The sequence below is a fragment of the Leopardus geoffroyi genome, chromosome A1 (genome assembly GCF_018350155.1).
Source record: "Leopardus geoffroyi isolate Oge1 chromosome A1, O.geoffroyi_Oge1_pat1.0, whole genome shotgun sequence".
In the NCBI taxonomy this organism is placed as follows: Eukaryota; Metazoa; Chordata; class Mammalia; order Carnivora; family Felidae; genus Leopardus; species Leopardus geoffroyi.
In genome coordinates, this window is record NC_059326.1 from 172,902,378 (window position 1) to 172,928,687 (window position 26,310).

The window sequence follows — 26,310 nt, forward strand, 5'->3', positions numbered from 1 at the left end:
GGTGGCTGGTCCAATTGGGTTGGGTTAGGGGGTTGGGACAGAAATGGGTTTAAACTGGTTTGGGATGACGGTGAGGCTGGGACGAAGAGAAATGAAGCACGGAGTGGGGCTGAGTGGGGCTGGGCCCGAATGGAATGAAGTGGGTTTGGAACTGGGACAAGGAGCTGGAAAGAAGAGGGGTGAAGCTGGGCCTGGGTAGTGGTTGCATACGGTAAGTGTGGTGAGGTAGGGTCTCGGCTGGGTAAAGGGCTGGAGAAGTGGGTGAGCGCCTACGTTGGGAACACCGTAGGCGAGGTTTTAGGACGTGGGTGGGACGCGCCTTGAGAGCTGAAGGGCAGACCCGCTCCCGGGCGAAGAGTGCAGGGGCTGTGGGTGAGGGGCGTGGGGGCGCCCCGGGGCAGGCCGGGAAGGGGGGGCGGGCCTCCCCCTGCGCCGGGCCAGGGCGGCGCTAGGACCGAGCGCGCGGAGGGAGCGAGACGGGCGGAGCCTGCGCCCCCCGCCCCCCGCCGGCCGGCTCCCCTCCCCCCGGCCGCTGGCTCGCTCGGCTCGCAACGCTGCAGAGGCTCCGAGGCGGCAGCGGCGGCGACTCCTTCTTTCCTTCCCTGCTCCTCTGGCCGTCCGTCCGTCTGTGCGTCTGTCCGTTCGGTCTCGGTCCGGCCAGCAGCATGGCTGGCGTCAGCTTCAGCGGCCACCGCCTGGAGCTGCTGGCGGCGTACGAGGAGGTGATTCGGGAGGAGAGCGCGGCCGACTGGTGAGCCCCCCGCCCCCGCCCCCCCGGCCCCTTTGTCCCCGCGCCGCCGCCGCCGCGCCTTTGTTTCCACCCGGCTCCGCCGCCCTGCAGCCGGGAGGGGAGGGGGAGACCCCGAAATGGTGCAGCGGCCCGGGAGGGCCAGGGAGGGGCTGCCTTTGTGCGTGCCGGGGGAGGGGCCGGGCCGGGCCAGGCGGGGCACTGCCGGGCCCGAGCTCCCACAGGCGGCCCCAGTCTCGCGGTGGGAGCGGTGGCCCGACGCAGGTCAGGGAGAGGCAGGGTCCCAGATGTGTGGTCCGGGGCCGCATGGCCCTGCGGTAGCCCATCCCCCGCCCTCTGCCCTTCCGCCCCGGGCCCGGGGGACAGGTGTGCACGGGGCGGCCAAGGGCACCTTCGCCACCTTCGAGCGGGCGAAGACCGGGCGGGGACGAGGCGGGGACCGAGCTAGCGGAGCCAGCGCAGCCTGCCTTGCCCAGCCCGGCCCGGCCACAGCACAAAGGAAAGCTAGGGCGGGGGAGGAGCAGGGCGGGCTGGGGGCCGGGGCGCCCCGCCCACCGGGGGGCCTCTCGGAGTTGGGGTGTGATGGAAAGATGTTCTTTGCCACATAGCAATCACCCAGTGACTCCTGTTCCCCTCAGGGGTCGTGGAGGAGGCAGAGATGAGTCCTCTTCTCTCCGACCCGACCCGGAGGGGATTGTGGGGACTAGGCATCAGGGCTGGGAGATGCAACGGGGACTGAACTGCCTGGCTAGGTGGCCATCTGGGGTTCCTGGGAGGAAGCCCTCAGGCGCACAAGTGTGGAGGGAACCCCAAAGAGGGATGAGACGACGAGTAGATCCACTGAGCCCCTAAGCCTCATGGCCCAGTGGCCAGGGACTCTCAGCTCCCTGGTGGGGGAAAGCTGAACTACCCTCTCCCGCTTCCCCAGCTGTTGTCTTCCCCTGAGCTGTATGAGGGGATGGGCCACCTGCTCTCCCTCTGGAGTCCCCTGGGTGGCAGGAAAGCAAACTGCCCCATTCAGGAATCATCTTGCCCGAAAATACTCTCTCCTGGGACAGGTACCCATTCTGTTCTCTAGGCCTGTTCTTCTCCTGACAGGCAGGAAACTGAGGCACAGAGAGAGGATAGGCGTGAGGGACCTCACCTGGGCTGGCTTCACCCTCACCTTAGGAGGGCAGTTGGGTAGGGACACTGACCTGGGGGCTGGAGGAGGGGCAAGATGGCCAGGCGCCCATGCCATGGTACTGCAGCACTGGCTGGCAGCCAGGCCTGGAGGGATGGACGCGGGAGACAAGCTCTCATGTCCTGCAGGTCAGTCACAGGAGAGGCCAGCACAGGCTAAGTGGGCAGGCGGCCCACCTATTGTCCCAGCCCTGCCTCAAGGGGGCTGAGATCATGGGAGGAGTTCAGGGCAAGTGGCCGGCTTGGCCTGGTGGAGGAGTTAGCCTTGGGATATGGGCCCTGTCTGCAGAGAGGCACAGCCCACCCTAAGACGTCCCCCTCACCCTCCGGTCTGGTGGTTAGTGTCTGCCATCACCCCATTTCCCCCCTAACCTCCCAGAAATTGGGCTCTGGCGGCCTAGTACAGGGCCACACAACCACTGCTGGCCCACATCCTGCTTAGCAGAGGCCTGGGCTCCCAACGCCCAGCAGCATCCATGTGGCCAAAGCAAGTTATTCATCACTGGCATGCGTCACCCCCCCATCTGGGTTGTGTGTGGGACACACACACACACACACGCAGACACGCATCCTCGCACATGCACACATTTGCTCACTCCCAAGGGCCCAGATAGCATTTTGTAAAAAGAGTGTGAGAATCATATCCTGAGGAGTGGGCCATGAATTCCCCCAAAGCCCAATACAGAGCCAGGGGTACAGTGGGGTCTCAAGACTCATGGGCAGACCCTGCACTAGGAGGCCAGAGGAGGGCATCTTGGGTACAGTTGCTGTCTTGGTCAAGGGGCTTGGCACTGCCTTCACTTACCTTGCCTCTGAGTGGGAGGGAAGGGGATGGGGGAGCTCACTCCTAGGTGGCCGAGCCTCTGAAATGGACCACTGCCCTGGCACTGGGCCCAGGAAGTCAGGTTATGTAGTGGGAAGAGCAAGTGTTGTCCTGGGTGTGACACTACTCACTGTGTGACCACACACAAAGTGTCTGCTCCCCTCTGGTCTTTTTGAAAAGATGAAGAGGCGACAGGACTCCACCATATTTGGGACCCCCAAGGCCCTTCCAGCTGCAACATCCTGAGAGTGGGATTGTCCTGAAGAGTCCATCTGCCTTTGGTCCCCCACCTCAGCTGAACTCAGGATCTCCCTGGAGTGGCTACACTCCAGTCCCCACCCCACCCTAGTCCAGTGTCTCTGGCCTAGGTGGTTTCTCAGAGTTTGTGTCAGTATCACAGGTACCTACTGTTGCTGCCCTATGCTGGTCTTGGAACTCAGGGAGTGATAAGTGTGGATTGACCAAATCAAATGCTCAGCTTCACAAAGCTTACAGCTAGGGCATTGTCTGTCTTCAGGGGATGGAGCTGGTAAGACAGGTAGATTCCTGGGCCTCCCTTCCTGATACCTTGTGGTGTCACCAGCTCCCACCCATGCAGGCCCAGGCTGCCTCTGATGTGTTGGAGGAGCTCAGGTCTAGTGAAAGCTAGGATGGGTTCAGATGCCTCTTGCTGTCCCTGCTGGGGTGTGGTAAGTGCTCTGGGAAGGTGCAGCTTAGGGCAGGGCTTTGTTGGGAGCTGGCACTGGGGGCCCTGAAGGATTTCAGCCAAGGGTGGGCAGTGGGGTAGAGAACTAAGTCTGACCTTCCTGTGGAGGGAACCACATATGCAGAGGCTCCAGGGTGGGAAATATTCCAGAATTGTGTTTGGGATAAGGGAGCCATCCAGCACACCCCAAGTGTTTGGTGTGGATATGGATGTCTGGCTGGAAAGAGGTGGGGCGGAGCTCAGGGTTGAAGGCCTGCAACTTAGGCATGGTTTCTGCCAGGCAAGGGCTGTGGCCATAGCAGGAAAAGATGGCCAGAGGTGGGTAGGCAAGGGTTGGGGCGGAAGGGGTCCTTGGCAGGCAGGTGTTCTTGCGGGGAGCAAGGGCCCCCAGAGAGGCTGACAAGTTGTTCCAGCGAGATGTGATATCTAGAGCAGTGTCTGGCAGCCATGGTTTGAGTTCTGCCTCCATTTCTGGTCTGCAGAATGGAGACAGACAGACTCTCCCTGCTTCTCTGAGGGCCCTTTGTTCCCAGTGGTGGGTTAGGGTAGCCAGACAGGTGGTGGGACAGCTGTGCTGGGAAGCAGCTGCCAGGGTTGGGGCCCAGGCAACAGTTGGACCAGGAGCTCCCAGCCCCACAGCCCACCTGTGTCCCTTTCTGGAGGGGGGCGGATCCCAAGAAGCAGGGGGCTAGGGATCTTGACTTGTGCTGACCCCTTGAGACTGGGCCAGGCCCTCCTTCCTTCCCTGGGCCCTCCTCCTTCCTTTCTCCCTCCCTCCCCCTTCTTCTCTCCCCCTCCTTCTCTCCCCTTCCTTCCTGTTCCCGCTCTCCCTCCCCCTTTCTTCCCTCGCTCCCTCTGTCTTTCATTTTCTCTTCATCCCTTCACTTCCTTTCTTTTCTCTTTCTTCCTCCTTTCTTTCTGTTTCCCCCTCCCTTTCTCTTCTCCATCACCTTGCCTCCCCTTCTTCTAGCTCCTAGCCTCCTCCACTTGTTCTGGGAGTAGAGAAAGGAAAGCGTGGAGAAGGAGCTTGAGACCTCCTGAGCCTCCAGGACAAGGCTCTTCTTCCTCGCTCCAGTGGGTTCTCAGGAAACGTCTCTGCCTTCCCTTGCACGAAATGGATGCTGTGCCACTGCTGCTTGGAGAAAAAAAGCCAGGGCAGAAAAAGCTAAGGAGGGGGAAGGAAGAAGGCTGCTACAGTCAGCTTTCTGGTGAAGCTAAGGCAGAAGGAAAGGCCAGCATTCCCGGGAGGCCAGGGCCTCAGCTCTGGCAGAGGCCTAGGGGCTGGAAGGCCAGGAGAACATGCCAGGGGTCTGAGTCTGGGCAAGAGTGACAAGAGTGGCCACGTTGACCTCATCCCCATTTCTGAGAGGCCAAGATTGAGGCCAAAGCCATGTCCCCAGGGTCCTTTGTGTTCAGGAGAATGTGGGTAGGGTGGGCCAGTCATGTGCCAGTTGCCAGGTTGCCATGGTTACCCAGGGATGCCCATCGAAGAGAGCACCAGGTTCTCTCTCCTCCCCCTCCCTTGCCATGGGAGGAGGGGCCGTGGGTACTGAAGAACACGCCAGGTAGGTTCCTGGCGACAGCCAATGGAGGATGAGGATCATGGTAGCCAGGGAACGGTAACCAAGGAACCGTCGCCTTGGAATCTCCCATCTCACACCCGCTCACTGGGTTGTAGGCTGCCAGGGCCCAGGCTCTGAGCATGGGACACATAGGCTCCCTCAAAGCCAGCGACCAGGCAGCGATTTCTGCCCCATTGCCTACTCCCCGGCTGACCCAGGCCTCCCTGTCCCAGGTCCCAGGCTGCCTCCCACTGGGCTTCAGCCAGAATTGGTGCCTAGCCCTGCTGTCGTGATGACATGGCAGTGCTGGGCCAGAATCCCTACTCTTGGCCTGCCCCCTCTGTGTTCCTCCTCCTCCCCAGAGCCATCCCCACCCAAAATTGGCAGCCTGGGCCCTGACAGTACTCTGAGCCACCCCTCCCTTTCCCCAGGGCTCTGTACACATATGAGGATGGCTCAGATGACCTCAAGCTTGCAGCATCAGGAGGTAAGAATTCCAGCCATTCCTTTGCCTTCCTCTCCGCCCCCTCCTCTGGTTGTTTTCTTCCCCACCCGCCTGGCTGCAAGCCATCTCCTTGCTTGCAGCCAGTCGACCCACACTTGTCTGCCTGTGTCCTTCCTCCAGCCATCCCTAAGATCCCCAGGGTGGGGAGGGAGGGAGCCTTGCTTGCTATTTGATTATAAGAAGAGTGAGCCTCAGAAAGGGAGAGTGACTGCCCAAAGTCACTCAGCTAGGAGAGAAGGGGCCTGGCAGGTATGGCCCGGATCACTTCCACTTTCTCGGGAACCCAGGGGTTTTAAATTTTACCTCGGCGGGCACTAGCACGGTGTAAGAGATGGTGTGCGAACAGTGAGACAAGGGATGTGTCAAGAACAAACACTTCCTCAGTCCTACCCTAAGTCAGGCCCCAGGGGTTTCAGAGACAAAGCTCGCTCCTGCCTGCTGGCCCTGTCTCACATCAGCACGGAACTGTGGGGCCTCCAGATCTCTGGGTGTGCCTGCAGAGCCCACGAGAGGAGTCTTTCCTTCGGGCTCCAGGCCCTTTGCAGGGTAAGGGTTCAGGAGATGGAGAGTCCTGATACCCTCCTGATTCCCCCAGATGGGGGTTTGCAGGAGCTCTCCGGCCACTTTGAGAACCAGAAGGTGATGTACGGCTTCTGCAGCGTCAAGGACTCCCAGGCTGCTCTGCCAAAATATGTGCTCATCAACTGGGTATGCAGCTATGGGCTGGGAAGGGAGTAAAGGCCCCACTTCACCCACTAACACCACCAGAGAGCGCCCCACTAGCCCCCTGGAAAGAGAGCCCGGGGCCTCAGGCTGCTGACCCCTCTTGTCCTTTCCCGACCTCCTCTTCCCTGGGTACTTTGCAGGTTGGTGAAGATGTGCCTGATGCCCGCAAATGCGCTTGTGCCAGCCACGTGGCTAAGGTGGCTGAATTCTTCCAGGTGCGAGTGGGGTTGGGGCTTGTGGGAGCAGGGTCTCTGCACTGGCTGGTGGTAGTGATGGGACAGAGCCATGCTGCCTGAACACGACTTCTTGCTGCAGGGTGTTGATGTGATTGTGAACGCCAGCAGCGTGGAAGACATAGATGCGGGTGCCATCGGGCAGCGACTCTCCAATGGGCTAGCGCGGCTCTCCAGCCCCGTGCTGCACCGACTGCGGCTACGTGAGGATGAGAACGCCGAGCCGGTGGTCAGTGTGCCTGGGGCAGGCTGGCCCTGCCAGGGCTGCACCTGCCCCACCTCTCTCGGTCCTCACCCTTTGTGTATGGCAGCTCCCGGAGCACTCAGCCCATTCTCCCCACTCATGCCAAGCCATTTGACTTTGCAGGGCACCACCTATCAGAAAACTGATGCAGCTGTGGAAATGAAGCGGATTAACCGCGAGCAGTTCTGGGAGCAAGCCAAGGTGTGGACCTTGGCCCCAGCTTTCAGGCTGAGCTGCCCCTCCCTGACCCTACCCCAAGGCATAGCTCTGGCTTCTATCCCCAGGTCCCTCCCTTAAACAATGTGTTCCATCTTGTTTGCTACCCCAGCTGAAAGAGGGAGCCCTTTTGGCTTTATGCCTATAGGGCATAAATCCCAGAACTGGTACCTCCCCAATCCTGGGTTGGGGATGGGCTGGAGGGGCAGAGGCGGGCCCCAGCTCAGGGCCTGCACTGCCTTGGCGTGGGGGGTTGCAGAAGGAGGAAGAGCTGAGGAAGGAGGAAGAGCGAAAGAAGGCTCTGGATGAGAGACTCCGGTTTGAGCAAGAGCGGATGGAGCAGGAGCGGCAGGAGCAGGAGGAGCGGGAACGGCGCTACCGAGAGCGGGAACAGCAGATAGAGGAGCACAGGTCGGCCCTGCCCCACCCCAGGCCACATGCTCCAGGCCTTCGGTGGACCCACCCTCAGGTGTGCATGCTGGCTTATCGTTCCAGGAGGAAACAGCAGACATTAGAAGCTGAGGAGGCCAAGCGGCGGTTGAAAGAGCAGTCAATCTTTGTAAGTTTTTAGCCAGGGCTCCCAGTCTCCTAGTGAGGGGTAGTGAGAATGGTCCTTGTGTTCCTGGGCTTCGTGGGAGGGGCGGGGGGATATCCGTGGCTTGGGGACAGTTCCAGGTGTTCAGGGTACCTTTGCATGGACATGGAGTATCACAGTGTGTCAGGCCTGCCACCTGATCATGTGGGCCTCTGTTCCTTGGCTGTGGAAAGAAACCTCCTTGGAAGAAGCTTCTTCTATAGAATAGAAGAGAAAATCTACCATGACCTTCACTGACCAGCCTCCCTCTACCCCTCCCAGTGGAGCCTAAAAGGGTTGGGGTGGATTGGGCACACTTCCTGCACTTTGGGGTCTGGCGGCGTGGTCCCCACCACAGTTGTGCTGCAGAGCCACATGAATGAGCCCAGGCCAGTGCTCTGAGCATCTGTAGTATCTCCTTTAGAGTAGCCCCTGTTCCGAGGGTGCCGTCTGACATCCAAACATTGGGATGGGCCGTGGGACCTGACCCTTTGAAAATCATAGTGGAGTTGAGTCTTCATGCTTTGAATTGAATTTTGTATTTCAGCAATAGCTAAAGTCGTTCAGGGCTGAACATGGTATAGTTCAGGATGGGAGGTGGGTACTACTCATCTGGATTGGGACTATGATGGCCATTTGTGCTGCGGGGACACAGGGTCATACTCACAGGAGGCTGGGAGGGAGGAGACCGGTCAGCCCTGCAGAGGCCCTGGCATGAAGTGGCTGTCATAGTTCACTCTAATCACAGTAGCCCCTCGGGGCAGAGATGATGTGTGGTTAGTAGGCTCCACCTGCAATCGTTCATTCAGCAAACGTTTGTCACCTGCCATGTGCCAGGTGTTCGAAACAGTGGAGAACAAGGTGGGCAAGATTTTTTTCAAAATTAATCGATGAATCCACTTATTTTGAATTGTGCCGAAACGTATGTAACATAAAATGTGCCACCTTAACCATTTTTTAAGCGTACAGCTTAGCGGCATTAAGATTGCCAATATGTTCGTATTGTACAACTGTCATCACTATTTATCCTCAAAACTTTCATCTTCCCATACTGAAACTCTGTCTGCATTAAACATTAAACTCCCCATTCTCTGTTTCCCCAGACCTTAGGCAACTGCCTTTCTACTTTGTATGAATTTGACGCCTCTGAAGTACCTCATTTGAATGGAATCATGTAATATTTTTTCCTTTTGTGACTAGGTTATTTCACTTTGCAGTGTTTTCAAGGTTCATCCATGTGTCAGAATGTCTTCCTTTTTAAGGCTGATAATACTCCATTGTATGTATACACCACATTTTGTTTACCCATTCAGAGCAAGGTCATTTTGAAAAAGTTGATTTTGACAGAAAATTTCACACACATGAACTCAGAAGTAGAAACAGTAGTAGAGTGAATCCCCTGATCACTCATCTTCACCAGTTGTCAGCATTTTAGTCAAAGTCTTAGAAGTCTTAACACCATTACCATTACATTAGAGTCTCGTCTGGCCCTTCACGTGTGGCTCATGTGACAGTGACAGTGGATGCTCTAGCAGGTCCGTGTGGTGACCCTACAGCTGCAGGACTTTAAAGACAGTCTCATGTGTAAATTTTGGAATTTAGGACCATAAAATGCTTTCTCCTTGCTTAAGCTGTTCTTTCTGTCCTCTGTTAAGAATTGCATTCCTTATACTGAGTTCCGTTTTTGCCTGGGCTGCCAGGGAGCTCCCCATGTATCTGAAGCTGCTCAGGCACAGCAGTGCTTTTGACCCTATGATTAGTATATTGATCTCACTTTCCTACCCAGAGCCCTAATTTGTTTCAGTGTTTTGCACGTTGTTGGTAGTTAAGGCTTTTGTGATGAGTTTGCCTCTAGTCCTTTTTTTGAATCTGGCAAAGGACTCTAGTGAGGTTACACTAGCCAGTGCTGGAACATCATCAAAGGCTGGTGGCATGTAATTTATAGGAAGGCAAGGACCCTGCCTGGAGCCGAGTGAGCTGAGGAGCAAGGGAAATATGAATGGAAATAGAGGTATGTCAGAGGAGGACTTTAGATTTCATTCTGGAAGACACAAAGCTGTGGTTGGAGTGACATCCATCTTGAGGGGTACTTTGGAGGGCCATTTTCTTAATGTATCCTGAGGGGAAATTTTAAGTTTTAGATTATGTGCTCAAAACAAAGAAGCTCTGTAACTTCACCACCTTACCTGCAGCTTATTCTCTCTGCATCAGTCCCCTCCCCCAACCTACCCCATTTGCCACAATAGTAGCAGGAGCAGCATTGATTAAAAATCTTTGATGTAGTGAGTTCAGTTGTGCAAATGTGTGCCAACTGAACCATGTGCTGGCCGCTCACACACACATCTGACTTCTCAGCCTGTGTCACCCACAGGGGGCAGGGGTGATGATCCCAGAAAAAGGAAATTATGATATAGTGTCATCTGTGGTGTATGCCTGGAACACCTCATGGAGACCCAAAAATGACCTGAATGGGCGAGGGTCCTTTTGTTCAGGAGGCAGTGCCAAGCTGAGGCTGAAAGCAGGAAGAGTTGAACCTGAGGTGGGAGTTGGGCATTTGGGGCAAGAGGGATTGATCTCCCGTGTGAAGGCACGGAGGTGGGAAATGGTGTGTGTGTTCCAGGAACTGTGACTACATTGTGCTGAGGACTTTGTGTTTCATCTTACAGGTAGTGTGGGTGAGTCACGGCGGGAGGAGGGTGTGAGAGAGGTGACAGGCTAGATCAGGCAAGCAAAAGGGAATGTAGGATAAACAAGGAGCCCCATCTGCCTTTACTCCTGGGGTTGCGGCCTCAAAACTGTCCAGTGCAGGTAGCTAGTGAAGTGCAGTAGGGGATGGTCTGCAGCAAGCTGGGGTGAGGGTTCCAGCAGTACAGCTCTGGCCAAGAGCACACGGGCCATTGTTGCCAGGGCTTCTGGCATTTCAGGAGAAACTAGAGATCCTGATTTCGGTGTGATACTCCTGATTTTTAAGTGGTAGCAACTAATGTTTTAAAAACATCATACTGGGGGTGCCTGGGTGACTCAGTTGGTTAAGTGTCCGACTCCTCTAACTTTAGCTCACGTCGTGGATGGAGCCCCATATCAGGCTCTACACTGAGAGTGGAGCCTCCTTGGGATTCTCTTTCTCCCTCGCTCTCTGCCTCTACCCCATGTGTATACATGCACTTTCTCTCTCTCAAAATAAATGAACATTAAAAAAAATAATAAAAACATCATGCTGGCAAAACAAAAGCCGTCTGTGGGCCATACTCAGCTAGTACTCACTCCGGCTCATGAGAAGCTCCCCAAGGGATGTTAAGCTAGGAGAAATCATGGTCTGATTTGGATTTTGGAAAAAATCTTTTTATGGGAAGAGAGCAAGGTTATGGGACTAATGAGAAGCCTTCTGTCATAATGCCAAGATCCGGGCATCAGTGATGGGGGTGTGGTTGGCTAGGTACTGAGGTAGGAGGTCCAGGAAAAGTTAGCTACAAAGCAGGGAGCACTCCTGAATGACGCTGGATGCCTGTTGGATCTCGGGGTGATGGTGCAGGAGTCCCTGAGCTGGGTACCCAGGGCCTGTCTGAGCTGGAGATGAGGTGGCTGAGGGCCTTGTAGATAAAGGGACTATGTGACTGGGTAGTGAAGGGAGCAGGGGTGCCGCCCCCAAGCTGCTTCCTGGAGAAAACATGAGGCCTGTAAGAAGACCAAGAGCTCCTGGGAGAGTGGGATGACCAGGACATTGTCTTTTTGGTTTCAGGGTGACCAGCGGGATGAGGAAGAAGAGACCCAGATGAAGAAGTCAGAATCGGAGGTAGAGGTGAGAGTTGGGGGAGCAGGACAAAGTGAGGTGGGCAGGGCTTGCCTTAGCTGGGCCTGGCTCTCACCCTTTCTTTGTGCCCCTAGGAGGCAGCAGCCATTATTGCCCAGCGGCCTGACAACCCACGGGAGTTCTTCAAGCAGCAGGAACGAGTTGCGTCGGCCTCTGCGGGCAGCTGCGATGCACCCTCACCCTTCAACCACCGACCAGGTAGTCCCAGGTCTAACCCCGCCCCCCACCTGACCCCCTCTCCTCAGGTTTTGGGCCTGAGCCTCTCTGCGACTCTTTCTTGGAAGGGAAGCCTTCCTTGCCCAAGGACCCCTTTGGAGAAGGCAAGGCCATCCATTCATCAAGTGTGCTTTCACCCACTGGCTCCCAGGTGGCAGGACTGAGAGGGGCTCAGGTGGGGGGGGGGTTGGTGTTGGCCTTGGCTGAGCAACAGGTAGTGCTAGAGGTCATCTGGGCAGCTCTGGCATGGGCTGAAACCACCCCTCCCGCCCCCTCCCCCTGCCCTTGAGTGTGGGGAGTGGCCCTCCTGGGGTTGAACTAGGTCTTGCCTGAAGGGCTGTGGGTGCATGTGCGGTGGACTCTTACTCTGGCCCTGAGTTTAAGCAGCCTGGAGCCTGTACCCAGTGCTCACCGTTGGGATTCTCCCTGTGCAGCTTCCACCTCCCTCCACAAAGCACCCTCCTGCTCTGTCTGCTGATCTGAGTGTTTGCCCCTGCTGTGTGCTTGGCCTTGTGCTGGGGTTCCAGGGGTGGGGCAGGCTGTCCCTGTACTGCTTTGAGTCTGGCTTTGTGTGGCAAGCTCATTGCTCTGCTTGTCTGGTGCTGGTGGGAATCATCTGATGGTTTGAGGCTGTGGCCTAGTATGGCTGATTGTGTGCCCTAGCGGAAGGCAGTTTGGACTTCTAGGGCCAGCCCTGGGGGCGGGTGAGGCCTCATGGGGGTGGGGGGGAGACTGACCCTCTCTTGTCCTCTGTCTCTCTCTGTCTGTCTCTCTCGGCAGGTCGTCCGTACTGCCCTTTCATAAAGGCATCGGACAGTGGGCCTTCCTCCTCCTCCTCTTCCTCCTCCTCCCCTCCACGGACTCCCTTTCCCTATATCACCTGTCACCGCACCCCAAACCTCTCTTCCTCCCTCCCATGTAGGTAGCAGCCCCAGGCCTCAGTGGGGTGGGGTAAGGAGGGCCCCACTTCCCAGCAGTGCCCCTGCCCTCCCCCATCCTGACCGCTGATCTCTGGTGTTTGTCCCCAGAGCAGGTATTACCTGCCTCTTTCCCCTGGCCCTGAAGGGGCTCTTGTCCCAAGGGACCTGGCTGCTAGGGTCTGGAGCTGTGGTCTGGCCCCTGAAGGGCTGGGGGGCTCCTAGCCCCTACCCAGACTCCAGACAGGAGGTGATGGCCAGGCCCCCAAGGTGGACAATCCTGGTCCCACCTGGCTCCCTTGGCCCTTACTGACCAGCCTGGGGGTTTGTTCCATAGGCAGCCACCTGGACAGCCACCGGAGGATGGCACCCACCCCCATCCCCACCCGGAGCCCATCTGACTCCAGCACGGCTTCTACCCCTGTCGCTGAACAGATTGAGCGGGCTCTGGATGAGGTCACGTCCTCACAGCCTCCACCACTGCCTCCGCCACCCCCTCAAGGTGAATGAGGGGCTGCACCCTAGCTGCACCAGGCCTCTCCCCAGTCCCCAGGCTGGGAACCCCACGTGGCCATAGTAACAACTCCTTAGGGATCTGGGCCACCCATCACTGCGCCTCCCAGTAGCTATGGCAGGGAGGAAGCTTGGTGTTGCAGTCAGACCTGCTATCTCTGAATCTCAGTATCTCTCACTGGAATGCGGATGGGGCCTTCCTCCCAGGGCTGCCGAGCAGTTTAAAGACACTAGGAGATAAAGGGGTAGCAGGGCCCAGTGGGTGTTCTGGAAGGTGCTCTGTATGGAGCTCTTAGTGGAAGCCTTCTGTCCTGGAAGTCAGGGGGTGGGCAGAGTACAGTAGGGTGGCTGTCCCAGGCCTGCTTCTTTCCCTGAGGGAGCTGACCACATCTCTCTCCTGCATTTGTGCTATTGCAGAGACCCAGGAGCCCGAGCCTGGCCTGGATAGTGAAGAGACCAGCAAAGAGGCCAGAGCAACAGCCCCTCAGGCCTGGGCAGGCCCCATGGAGGAGCCCCCACAGGCACCAGAGCCTCCCCAGGGGCAAGGCAGCCCCACGGAGGACTTGATGTTCATGGCATCTCCAGAGCAGGCTGTCCTGGCTGCCCCTCTGGAGCCTGCTATGGCCAACACCACCACAACTGACATCCCGGTAGCTGATGCCATGGAAACCGACACTGCCACTGCCGATACCGCTGTTGCCAACACCATTTCCCCTGCCGCTGCCAGCCTCATTGACCTATGGCCTGGCAACGGGGAAGAGGCCTCCACATCCCAGGCTGAGCCTAGGGTCCCTACACCACCTTCAGGTGCCGAGGTCACTCTGGCAGAGGTACCCCTGCTAGATGAGGTGGTTGAGGAGCCACTGCCACTGGCAGGCAAAGGCTGTGCCAACCTTCTCAATTTTGATGAGCTGCCTGAGCCGCCAGCTACCTTCTGTGACCCAGAAGAGGAAATAGAAGGGGAGCCTCTGGCCACCTCCCAGGTCCCAACTCTGCCCTCTGCTCTAGAGGAGCTGGATCAGGAGCCAGAGCTGGAGCCAGAGCCAGAGCCCCACCTGCTGACCAATGGCGAGACCACCCAGAAGGAGGGGACCCAGGTGGGGCAGGGACAGCCTGGTGGTAGGGGTGGTGGTCAGGGTTCTAGCAGGCAGTACCTCCATTCTCTGAGACCCATATTATTGGAGGGAGGCTCCATTTCATTCTCCCTCCTTGGGCCATCTCTGCTTTTGTGCCCAAGGCAGGCATATGTTTCCCTGGAAACCACTGATAGAATCACTGGTTGCTGGGGAAACGCTCAGGCCTGGTAGGTCAGCCCTAGCCCTCCTGGGTGGGGCCCAGTGACCTGGAGCTTTCCTCCCGCAGGCCAGTGAGGGGTACTTCAGCCAATCACAGGAGGAGGAGTTCGCCCAATCCGAAGAGCTGTGCGCAAAGGCCCCGCCTCCTGTGTTCTACAACAAACCTCCAGGTAGTGCTGGGGTGGGTGATAGGGAGGAGTTCCGGTAGGGATGCTGGGTTCAAGTGTGAAGATGCGCGCACACACACACACACACACACACACACAATCACTTGGGGGTGTTGCGTTCAAGTGTGGATACAGCCACAGCTCCCAGGGGTTTGGGGAAACAGCCATGGATGTGCTGGGCCATCTCCTTATCTTCCCTCCTTTCCCAACACCATAGAAATCGACATCACCTGCTGGGATGCAGACCCAGTACCAGAAGAGGAGGAGGGCTTCGAGGGCGGTGATTAGCGGTGGCGCCCGCCCTCAGGCTGCCCTCGCCAAGGCCGCCCACCTGTGCCGGCCTCTGGCCAGACGGCCCGCCGTGCCTGCACTCGCAGCAGCTCCGCCTGGCACCCACTCCGGATTCCGGCCCTGGCCCGGGACTTGGCCGCTTCCCCACCCACAGGGCCTGACTTTTACAGCTTTTCTCTTTTTTTTAAAGTTGATAGGAGACTTGTACAGTTGACTGGTTTTCCTCCCGTTGGTAGTTGAGACGCTGTTGCAAATTCTACCCCCTCCCCGCCCGGACCAGATTGTAGCTCTTAGTCCTCCCTGCTCACTCAGCTGGACGGGGTGGAGGCCTCGCCCTTCGTGGGAGCCTGGCGTCGGGGGAGCTCTGGTGGGAAAATGCCCCACCTCTTTTCCTAGTTTTATGTTTCTTGGAAAAATATCACTTTGTATTCTCTGTCCAGGGCTTCAGATATTTTGCACGAATTTTAAAACATGGCAATAAATGGCTCGTGGGCTCTGGCTCCCTGGGACCCCCTCCCCGCCCTTCTCTTGACCCCTCCCCGCCTGGCCCAAAGGAAGTAGGCCCAGCTGGGGCCCCTCGGCTTCCAGGCCCTTTCCTGCCCCCCTCCTGCTGGGCAGGTCCCAAGCTGGAGGCCCTAGGCGCGGATCAGGTTAGGGCTATCGGTGGGGCCCGGGGCTTAAATGGCCCCTCCCTAACTCCTCCCTCTTTGCTTGGGTTCCTTTTTCACGTTCAGTAACTGTTTTTGGAAAGCACAAACTTCTGTAACGGGTCGTGCTCATGTCTGTTAATAAAGAAATCCAGATCCCTTCAGGCCTGCTGCTCCGGGCCTCCAGGGGCGGATCTGTGGTGTGCCGCCTCCCCTGACCCCCATTCCCAACTCTTCCCACCTCCAAGGCCACAGGGAGCACCCTCACCGTGATCTCACGGGCAGGGAAGGTAGGGTCTGGAGCTCCCAGGGGAATCAGCCTGTGAAGTTTAGTTCCTCAACCTCAGGTCAGTTTCTAGCCAGAAGACGCGTTCAGGTTCTGGGTCGCCAAGGCCCAGGCACGCCTGGCTACCAAAACCTTGGGCGCAAGCAGTGGGTGCCCCCTCCGCTTGTACCAAACCAGATCACACACCTTTATTATCCTCAAAATGTAACAAACGGGGTAAGAAATCCCTCCCTCCCCACCCCTCCCCGCAGTCCAAGGGAAGCGTTTAAAAAGCCCCGCAGTCAGGCCACGAGTTCGCGGGTGAGGCCCGGAACGCCGGACGCCCCTCTATACGGCTGTAGTCCTCCCGAACAAGGGGATGGAGACCGGCAGGCGCCAAGCTCCGTGCTCCAGCGGCTCGCGGCTGCTGAGTTCCGAGTCGGTCCAGCTGGGGAAGACCCGGCGGCCACGGTCCGCCTGCAGACAGAGCGCAGGGCAGGGGGCCGCAGGCCGCGGAGCGCTGGGCAGGTGCAGCGCTGACGTGTAGCCCCGGTCCAGGAAGAGCGGCTTGTAGCTGGGCGGCGGCTGCTCCTGTTTCTCCGAGCTGTCGCGGCGGCTCAGAAAGGGTGTGACGATCTTGCGGTAGAGGCCGCGCGTGTCCGTGAGCACCTCACTGTAGGGCGGCGGTGGCTCGGCCATCAGCACCGCCTCTTCATAGCACGGTGGCTTGGACATGTCCGATTCCGCTGCGGAGTGGGAAATGTTCCGAGGGTGAGGCCACCCGTCCCTGGCCTCCGGCCAGCTGCCAACCCCAGGCCCAGCCCGCTACCTCCTAGGTTCTCTGGGAGGCTGTCCCATGGAAGGCTCGCCTGTTAGTAGTGATCCCGCCCACCTCTCAGTGGCCCTCGTTGCCCACGGCAGAGGTCTGGGCTTACCTTGACGCGGATAACTCCAAGGCCGCTGCGGCACTGAGAGGTGCGGGGGCGGCGGATGAGGAAGCGCGTGGTGGTGTGCGTGCGGGTGTGCGTGTGGCTGCGCCGGCCCGTGGTGCAGCAGCGGGTGGACGTGCACGTGCTGATGCGCGTGCGCCGGCGCCTCGAGGCGGCCGCGCTGCGGTGGTGGTGGCGGCGCTAGGCCTGGGGGGCTCCCGGCCAGGCTGCCCTCGAGCTCGAGGGGCTCCAGCTCGAGGGCGCGGAGGTTCTGCTCACGTAGTCGTTCCTCCTGGCGCCGTTTGAGGCGGCGGCGCAGGAAGCTGCAGAAGCAGCAGAGTAGGACGATGAGACCCCAGATGAGCCAGAAACCGGCGAAGCACGTGAGGAACGTGTAGGTGCCCTGGGACATAACCATGGCGGCGGCGGGGCGGCGGGTCCTCGGCTGCTTCACTGGATACTGGGTTCCTCTACGTGGCCCCGGGCCCGCGCCACGCTCCCAGGCGCCGCCAGCGTCACTCGGGGACCTGCGGCCGGGGGCTGCTCGCGGCGGGGCTCAAGTCGTGCGCGCGCCGGCGGGGGGCAAGAGCAGCGGCGCCCGCTCCTTCCCATGGCGCCGGTGGGAGCGCGGATGGGCCTCACCCGGGGCCGCGCGGGACCTGTAGAACAGACACAGGGCGCGGTGAAGGCGCGTTGCAGCCCCGACGACTTCCCTGCCTGCGCCCGTGCCCTGCGCAGTTCTGGGGAAGCCTCCTCTGCGGGAACCCCCGCACTCCCCCCGGGGCGGTGACTTCACCATGGGGATGACGTCATACCTCGAGGTTTCCCCGGTAGGGCTTTCCCAGATCTGAGACCCGGCCGCCGCCGCAGCTGAGCCGAGGGGACTCCAGGCAGGCCAGCAGAGGGCGCGCGAAGGCCAGTCTCGGCCTCTGTACTCAAGGGAGGTTCGCTACCCCACGGGGTACCCCAGCTCGGAAAGGGTTTCAGAGGCCCGTGGACAGACCCTCAGGGCGCTGAAGAGGAGTTTCTGCGCGGTTGCTTTGCGGCGGGGAAGGGTGGCCCACCTCCTATAGCCCCACAAGCAGCCCACCGACGCCCAGCTTTAGCCCTAGGCATCCGCCGCTCTAGGCCTTGTACCCGCTCCTACCCATGGCCGCGCAAAGCATGGAACATCTAGGTCCGCACTGCGGGCCTCCTGGTCGTCGCCGCTCTTGTAGAAGAGGCTCAGGAGGGGTCGTTCCGGCTGTTACTGCGTGCCACTGGCCTGCTTTTGTCTGCACGTCCGGGCGTGGGCTGTTCCCTTTTTTCCTTTCCTCTAGGCGCCTCCGCCTGTCAGATCCCAGCTCTGTTTCCCCAGCCTCCTACCAATTCGCAGCCTCATTGGCCCTACCCTCCTAGCACCAGTAGGCCTTATCAATTCCTTTACGTTTCTGCAGAGGGTAGGAAAAGTAGCTCCTTTGCACGTGTATCACCTGGCCCATGGGCGCCTCTAGTTCTGCCTCCTTCCTCTCTACAGCCAGGGTTTAGAGAGGAACCTTGCATCCTGAGGTATGTAGGATGGAGCCCTGACTGTGGAGTGACGGGTAGCAGGCGATTGTTCACCACCCCCGCAGAACAGAAGGGTGCCCTTCTTGAATGCCTTATACCCAGGGTTTTCACATATAACCCTTTAGGGTAACTGCAGTTATTCCTATTTTGCAGACGGAGGGGATGGGGAGGTGGCAATTAGCTGTGTAGAGGGCAGATGGCAGTGCCTTAATTTGAACCCAAGCCTGGCCACAAAACCCTAGCCAGGGGTGGGAGAGTGCTGCTGCTTGAGCTACTTTGTGGGCCCCTCTTCCAGGAGCCCCATGGACAGCCCCCCATCCTCAGCATATCCAAGGCACACACACACATTTAGCTCTGGGGGCCGTGGTGGGCCTGAGCTCCAAGCAGGAGGTCCACATCAAGCTGTCTCAGACTGTTCTGGCAGCAAGCTGGGGGGAAGCCAGGCCACGGGCCACCCCACACTTCTCCCAGATGGATCCTGTCTGATTCTCTGGCTGCCTTATACCATGTGCCACTTGGTCCCCGTGCCAGTCCCTTTCTCCTGGGCCTGTGTTCCAGAACAGACAATGGCAAGAACAATAGCTCCACCCGCCCCCTCCACAACCCTGCCATGAGGCTGCCATGGCGACGCAGCCCAGATAAAAACACGATGCTGCCAGTCACCGGGAGTTAATTAAATCTGTTGTTCTCCTTTTCCTGAGCCCACAGGAATTTTCAGGAATGCTCTGAGGAAGCTGGCACTAACTAGGGGGCCCCTTGGCCTGCAGAGCAGGAATAGCTCCAGATCAGAAAAGGTACTTCTGGGACTGGAGGTGAAGGAGTTTAGCTGAATTAGAAATAGAAATACCTGCCAAGGACTGTCTACTGCATGTCAGGCCTTGTTCTAGGCCCTTTCCATTTGGAATCTCACAAGATATGTAATACCTCCTTCTCATTGGGGGCCCATTTGATAGATGAGGAAACAGGGCCAGAGAAATGATTTGCCCCAGGTCACACAGCTGATAAGGGGAGGAGTAAGGATTTAGCCTGAGTCTGAATCGAGAGTCAGTCAAAATACTTTCCATTACAAGACCACTGAGACATAAATGAAGAGCCCAGTGCACGTGAGCACTTGGCACATGAAGACTTGGCAGCCATGGGGACACTGAGATGACTGGCCAGCTTGTAGCCAAAACATACCTTTCTGTTCCTTCGCACCAAAGCCCTGGGGCTTCTGGCCACCATGCCTCAGCTCGAGAGTAGGAAAACGCTATAGAGTGGAGAAATGGGATGGCAGCTCCAAGGTTAACAAGGAACAAATAACAGAAACTCTGCCCTGAGGGGCCCAGCTCAGCTGACTGGGCATTAAGGTGGACAGAGGCAGGCCACAACCAAGACTCTCTGGGTGCCAATGTGGCCCCTCAGCAAGGAGGCAGGAATCACTGCCATATTTTATGGATTAGACTGCTCTCTGTCATGCTGGCGCCAGTGCCCAGTTTGAGTGGGCATGGGTTTGATGCTAAACACTCCCTCTTAGGCTACTACTTCACTCAGTGGTACTCTGGCAGGCCAAGAGGGCATGGGTCCTGCCAGAGGCCTCCCTCCGGCCTGTGTCTGGCCCACAGGGAGTTGCTTAGTACATTTCATCTAATCCACAGTAGGTGCTCAACACATAAATGTCAAGAGACCTTTCCAGATGCTCTTCCTGACAGACCAGGCTTCTCCAATCTTCCTCAAAGAGCTGTCCCTTTACCCCTTCGTACTTCTGTGCAGCCTCCTGCCTGTGTCTGGGGAGCCCTTCAGTGCAGATCCTGCCTGCCACCTCTTACAGTCACGCACCCTCTCCATCCCCTCCAGACTCTCCAGAGCAAATACCGCATTTGTCCAACTCCAGCTGTGTGCTAGGGGTTGTGCCTACCCCCTTAAGTCTGCCATTTTATGATTTGTTTCTTCTTTCTCCTTTCTTACCTTCTTGCAGGTTATTTGAACATTTTTTTTTAGGATTCCATCTTGATTTATTTACAGTGTTTGTGAGTGTATTGTTTTGTATGTTTTCTTAGGCCACACACTCACTGGGGCACAGCAGGGGGACACAAGACCCCAGGGGGTGAATTTCTTAACCTCCATAATGCCAGTTTCCCCATCAGTGACCATGGTGAAAACTGAGCTAGTCCATGCAAAGGGTTTGGAGATGCCCAACACACATTAGTGCTGATGATGGCAGCTTCGGAGCTGGGGATGCAGAGAGGTGCATGTCCTTTAGGTGCTCCCTGTCTGAGGGCTGGATGTCACAAATCATTCTCAGTCATCCTACAAACTAGGTTAGCATTCCTCCCATTTGACAGATGAGAGCACTTGGCTCAAAGAAATCAAATGATACCCAAGGTCACACAGATTTCTTATTCTGGTGCCTGGTGCACTGCTGTGGGCATCTACCACATTGCTCCTCTGCATGAAGAACCCCAGTAATCTTAGACCCTTAAAATCTACTAGATCTTTTATCTCAGTAAAGGGCCCACCATTTGCTCCAGCCACTAAATCCTGTTTTTACCCTCAGTGCACTGTGCCTTCATCTGTCTACTTCCTTTGGTCCCCCTGCCACTACCTTCGCCAGGCCCCCATCATCTCTCACCTGGGCCCCTGTCACCATGCTTGCCACCGCCCTCTGTACTTCCATGCTATGCTCCTGTTCAGCCTACCCACTTTCCACATTGTCGTTTCCCCCAGGCCCTTTCCTGCCTGAATCCTTTGGCAACTCCCACCCCTTCAGGAAGCAGCCTAGCTCTTTAAGACAGTGTAGATGCGTGCCTCTTAAACTTGAATCAGAGTCAGAGCTATGGGGAGGGCTTGTTAAAACAGAGTGCTGGGCTCTGCTCCCAGTGTTTGCTTCAGTAGGTCTGGGGTTGGACCCGAGAGTTTGCATTTCTAACAAATTCCCAGCAGATGCTGATGATGTGGTCCAGAGAGCACACTTGGAGAACTGACCTAGATCATGGCCTCTGGGATGAACTCCTGCCAAGGCATCTTCAGCCTCACCTCTCAGTGCCCTTCCCTCTGCAACCAGCCTGTGTTTCCATCCTGCACTGCTAAGTCGTGCTTTCTTTCCCCGAAGTTCTTGCCCCCACACTTACTACTCAGCTTCATGGCCTCACTTTCACTTTGCTGGACAAGTCAGCTCCAGGTGGCCTTACTCCCCAGGGTTGGAGAAATCCAGGGATGTCAAAGTGTGCTGCGGTTGCCTGTGTGCGACTCCAGAGGTTGCATCTGTCTTGTCATCTGGCACACAGATGGCAGCTCCAAAACCACTTGGTAGGAGTGACTGGAGATGCCTAGTTCCCTGTTTGGTCTTATAGCCACAGGAGAGAAACACTTCAAGAATGGATCTGGGGGCACCTGGATGACTCAGTCGGTTGAGTGTCTGACCCCCGATTTTGGTTGAGGTCATGACCTCACCATCATGAGATCAAGCCCCATGTCAGGCTCTACACTGGGCATGGAGCCTGCTCCAGCTCCTGTCTCTCCCTTTCCCTCTGGCCCCACCCCCCACCAAATAAATAAATAAATAAAATCTTAAAAAAAAAAAAAGAGCTGGGTCTGCATCCAATTCACTCCTGGGAAATGTCAGCCATTCACCAAAAAGTCAGTGAGAGAGAAGCCATCACCCAGCTCTCGACTTTTGCAGGGTGGTTTACAAGTGAGATGAGGACCCATCATCCATGTGAATGAAAGAAAATGGAGGCATATGCGAGGTGCTCTGGAATGGACAGAGGGAATCCCAGATGGCAGGGTTTTTGGGTCATAAGGTACTCAGAGCCACCAGTCAAGCGAAGGGACAAAGACTCAGACCAGGGGACAGCAGTGGGAGAATGTGGTGTGTAGAGTGAGGATGGCTAACCTGTCCTGCATATCCAGCACATGCCAGTCCCATTGCTGGCCTCTTCACATTCATTATCTCACACCCAGGAGGTGGCTGCTGCCATCCCCATTCTACAGACAAGGAGTTGGGCCAGCTCAGGCCCACATAGCCAGGGGATTGTGAAGTCCAGGTGACTGCAAGGCCCACTGTCCTGGCAGGAAGGCAGGCACTGGTAACAATTTTACACTCCTCCCACACCAAGACAGACGAACTGAGGCCAGAGAGAGGATTGCCGCCATAGTCAGCCAGGCGTAGCGCTTACCAGAGCCTCATTTCCAGTTAGGCCAAGGTACTACAGGTACTAGAGGTGCTACAGGTAGCACCTCTGTGACCCAACCCTGGCACTGGGCCAGGAACCCAGGGCTTGGAAACTGTGAACAGGACAACAGACCGGGGTCACAGAGAGCTGTGGGCAGAGGGGCCCTGTGTGGCTCAGTGTCTACTGTACTCACATCTCTCCCTCCAAGGGAGTTGGCCACACCTCAGGGGCTGGGGTGGGGGGGAGGGGGGAGACGAAGATGCCCTCTTCAGAGAGTCAGCCTGGCATAACACACAGAACACTAAAGAGAGAGCTAGGGTTCAAATTAGGCTGTGTGGCTCCATCCCAGCTGTTCCCATGTCTGAGCTGGAGTTTCTTTGCCTGTAAGACAGGGATGATGAGACCTGCCTAGGATTGCCAACGGTGGAGCAAAACTGATGAGGGAAGTGAAAACACTTCAAGACTGGTGTACACAGCTGCATGTGACAAACCAAAAGCCAACACTTCGCAGCCTCAAGAGGCTCAAATATGGAAACCAGCCCATGGCACTGTATCTACACAAACCTGAAAGTGGTCCAGCAGAAACTACCATCGCTTTACCATAGACCAGAAGTCATGGCCTCATGACTCTCAGGCTGGACACAGTTCATGGGCACGTTTTGTTGGCCCACAATCAATTCTTAAAAATATCCTGATTAGTTGCCAAATTTTTAAAACCCAGGAGATTTTACATAAAAGTCTGGATTCTTGGTTCATCTTAAAAATTATCTGGTCATTCCAAGTCCACATTCTCACATGGTGACATAAACTGCAGCTGGGCAGCTCCCCGGCCCACCTCACTCATTCCATTGCTCCTTGGGCCCTAGAGGCCCAAGGGTTTCCACCAGCTGAACTAGAAATGAGCACCCACAGTAGCCAGCAGTACATGGATGGGCCTATCTCTGCTGAATTCTACCACAACTAGGGCTGCAAGCTGATCAGGCCACAGAGCCCAAAAACCAAGAATTTGGACATTGGGGAGTTCTCAGGTAACTGAGGTAGCCCTCACTCCTTAGTTTCGCCCAGAGAGAGAAAATGGAGGAAGGGAGCCAGCCCAGCAGCAGCACAGTCCTATAGAACATCTGGGTGAGCAAGAATCTGGCTGATTTTGGTGGAAGAAGGAAAAGTGTACTAAGGCTTGAAAGACGTAGGGAATTTCCTCACTGGAAGAATATGAAAAGAAGTTAAGAATGCTCCTCTAGAAGGCCCTACAGTTCTTTTCCGCAATAGATGGTGTGTGGCAGGCAGAGAGCTGCTGTGCCAGGAGAGAAACCTTCACTGAAAACTGAGTTCCACCACTTACTGGTTGTGTGACCTTGGGGAGATCACGTTACCTCCCTGAACCTTGGAGTCTTCATTTTTAAAATGGGGATCATAAACTTACCTGCACAATTGTAAAGATTAGGAGATAATGAATGCAGAACACACAGCAGGAACAGAATGAAAGGAGCCTGTGAATAATTCCAAGGGCACTCTTGCCTGCAGCATCAAGACACAGGACTGAGTTCGGGCACCACCCGTCTAAGGACATCTTATGCCAAGGCCTCAAATGCCTGGGGTAACGGTCACCTCTGGTGCCCCAGGACACTTCCCTGGATGGGAAAGGAAACCCAATGGTGGTTGTGGTCACTGGGCTGTTGAGTCCAAGGTCTGTGATTGGAGGCTGACATCTGCTGAGTCAGGTCTGGGAGAGCTGGCAGGAGGACCATTTCTCTCCCCAGCACCCTGCCGCTGTCGGCTGGGGGAGGTTGGGAGAGGAGCCAGAGGTCATTTCCTCTGACTCAGAGGCCATTCTCCTCCCAGAGGAGCTCCCCTGGAGGACAGCGCATCTCCATGTGGCGCTGGCCTGCCTGCTGGCCAACCTGCATGCCACCCAGCACAGTCTGGGCTTTGTGCTCAGACAAGAAAGGGACACTTGTGATCCAGACAATGGGCTGGGGCGCTCCCATTTGGCCTGAGCTTCAGCTTCCCTGGGTCAGCAATGTCGTTTTCCTCTGCTTCTACCCACTCTGCTCCCACCACTCCCTGGAGAATGGTGGCTTGGAACGTGGAGCAGAAACCCATCACCGGCCCTAGCCGCGGTTTGGCATATGCCCTGGCCATGAGGAGGAGGGACGTAAGCTTCTTTCTTCTCCCCTGGTAAGGAACATCGCCTCTGTGGCACCCAACTCGGGTCAGACCATTTTGCTGGCGAGTGGTGGTAGTGGTGGTGGGGGTGTCGGAACACAGACGCCGGACGGACGCAGCCATCAAGCCTCCTCCTCCCGCGGCAGGCCCAGGGGCTGGGCCGCCCCCACATTTGCAGCCACCCCAAGAGCCCTGCTGCGACGACTGCAGCCACGTGGGAGCTAGCTCGTGCCCACGGGGCCGCTCACCCCCCCACCCCCATCTTCGAGGAGCTGTGGAGGCAGGCACACCCAGACGGGTGAAGTTATTACCCCCACCGCTCGAGGGCGAGTCCCTGCACCCCCACTCCCCCTGCGCCCCTGGGCTGCGGCCCCGCGTGGGGTGGGGGAGGGGCGGGAGGGGGCGTCGCCGCCCCGCAGCCGCGTTGCCTGGGAGCGCAACCCCGTTGCTGTGGCAACCGTTTCCAAGCGAACCGGTGGCGGCTCGCGCCCGGCTTTGGCTCCCTCGCTCACTGGCGCCCTCCCTCTCCCTCCCTCCCTTCCTCCCTCCGGAGTAGGCTGGGGGAGGGGCTGGCCGGGGCGGGGGTCCGAGGCCGCGACCCGGGGCCAAAGCTCGGAGCTGCCCGCGGGGAGGGGCTCAGCCCGGGACCATCTTCTGCCCGCGCTCCGGGCCCGCCCGGCCCGCCGCCGCCGCCGCGGTACTCACGGGCCCAGACATCCTCCTCGAGCTCGTCCTCCTGGCTCGGGGCGAGTGGTGCCGGCCCCGCGGACAGAGCCCCCGGCCTGGGGGAGGCGGCGACGGCGGCCCCGGGTAGCTGACTGTGGCAGCGAAGGCGGCTGCGAGCGCTGGGCTCGAGCCTCGGGGCGCGCACGGGCGCGTACACGGCGCGTACCAGCCCGGCGTGCGCGCGCGCGCGCGCGCGGCAGCCGGCAGGGGGCCCCCACCCCCAGCCTTTCGCCAGCGAGGAGGCTGTCCTGGGAGCCGAAGGCGGAGGACCTGGCACCCACCTGCCGCGCGGAGATTCAGGCGCGGAGACTCACACGCGGGGCGCTGGGTTCACCCTGCACAGGGAATGCACGCGCCACTCCGCACCGCTCCTGCGGTGCGAACGGGCGCACGCAGGCAGACCGGGTGTACACAATCGGCCGAGCACACAGGATGCTCAGTCAGGCAGCTGACACACACATACAGCTCAACCCGAAAAGCACACACAAGTCCAGGCACCGGCCACATCCTGAAATGCACAGCACACATGTAGTGGGAAAGAGTTGGAGCAGGCAGGTTACCCCAATGTTGTTCCAGCTCACCAAGGCATGGACCCTCCCAACTCATGGCCCCTCCCAGTGTGTCTTCAGTGAGCATACATAACCACTTCTACTAAGAAGTGGTACGGGGAGGAGACCCAGTGCTGGATCCATAGCCTTGGGCTTCACGGACCCTGCTCATACCCAGGGTACAGAGGTGAGCACTAGTGAGAGTCACCTCAGTGTCCGGCACCACACTGACAGCATAGAGCCTGCTTGGAATTCTCTCCCCTTCTCTCTGCCCCTCCCCTGCACGCGCGCTCTCTCTCTCTCTCAAAAACAATTAAACTTAAAAAAACAAAAAACAAAACCCTCCACCACCATACCAGCTGGGACATTTTGGTTTGCAAGTGACAGAATCCCAAAACAAACAGGCTTGGATGCAGAAGTGTTTGACTCATGTAACTGAGAAGTCCAGAGGTAGATTTTAGCTACGATCACAATTGGTTCCAGGTGTCCCAACAATGGTATCACACATGTATCTATTCTCTCCACTCTTTCTTCCGTTTGCATCATTCTTGAAAATTCCCATGTGGTGGCAAGGATGACCTCCCTGCCCCAGCTCTAG

At 57.5% G+C, this 26,310-nt stretch overlaps 2 protein-coding genes across 6 annotated transcripts; one reads left to right on the forward strand and one right to left on the reverse strand.

The window, feature by feature from the left end:
- The first annotated feature begins 399 nt into the window (after positions 1-399).
- DBN1 (drebrin 1) lies at positions 400-15,540 on the forward strand. Of its 4 annotated transcripts, XM_045446943.1 has the most exons (15): positions 406-751; positions 5,453-5,508; positions 6,122-6,234; positions 6,393-6,467; positions 6,568-6,714; positions 6,853-6,930; positions 7,205-7,356; positions 7,441-7,504; positions 11,259-11,318; positions 11,405-11,528; positions 12,327-12,464; positions 12,801-12,965; positions 13,394-14,073; positions 14,339-14,441; positions 14,656-15,540. In XM_045446943.1, exons 1-15 carry the CDS (start codon positions 666-668, stop codon positions 14,724-14,726), a joined length of 2,112 nt encoding a protein of 703 aa, XP_045302899.1. In that variant the 5' UTR covers positions 406-665; the 3' UTR covers positions 14,727-15,540. The 4 variants fall into 4 exon arrangements, with proteins under 4 accessions (XP_045302928.1, XP_045302910.1, XP_045302899.1 ...); XM_045446964.1 differs by lacking the exon at positions 12,327-12,464 and having other exon boundaries at positions 420-751; XM_045446972.1 differs by lacking the exons at positions 12,327-12,464; positions 12,801-12,965 and having other exon boundaries at positions 400-751.
- Positions 15,541-15,828: 288 nt separating this feature from the next.
- Positions 15,829-26,120, reverse strand: PRR7 (proline rich 7, synaptic). 2 transcript variants are annotated; one of them, XM_045447150.1, is made up of 3 exons: positions 25,446-26,120; positions 16,577-17,229; positions 15,829-16,387 (listed from the first exon to the last, which is right to left on the reverse strand). In XM_045447150.1, exons 2-3 carry the CDS (start codon positions 16,986-16,988, stop codon positions 15,990-15,992), a joined length of 810 nt encoding a protein of 269 aa, XP_045303106.1. In that variant the 5' UTR covers positions 16,989-17,229; positions 25,446-26,120; the 3' UTR covers positions 15,829-15,989. The 2 variants fall into 2 exon arrangements, with proteins under 2 accessions (XP_045303106.1, XP_045303096.1); XM_045447140.1 differs by lacking the exon at positions 25,446-26,120 and adding an exon at positions 25,144-25,361.
- Positions 26,121-26,310: the final 190 nt, after the last annotated feature.

Coding starts and splice junctions, on each gene's coding strand:
- DBN1 (XM_045446943.1), top strand. CDS start 666: ATGGCTGGCGTCAGCTTCAGCGGCCACCGCCTGGAGCTGCTGGCGGCG. Junction 752..5,452: donor GAGGAGAGCGCGGCCGACTG/GTGAGCCCCCCG, acceptor CCCTTTCCCCAG/GGCTCTGTACACATATGAGG. Junction 11,319..11,404: donor AGTCAGAATCGGAGGTAGAG/GTGAGAGTTGGG, acceptor TTGTGCCCCTAG/GAGGCAGCAGCCATTATTGC.
- PRR7 (XM_045447150.1), bottom strand. CDS start 16,988: ATGGTTATGTCCCAGGGCACCTACACGTTCCTCACGTGCTTCGCCGGT. Junction 16,388..16,576: donor TTGGAGTTATCCGCGTCAAG/GTAAGCCCAGAC, acceptor CCCACTCCGCAG/CGGAATCGGACATGTCCAAG.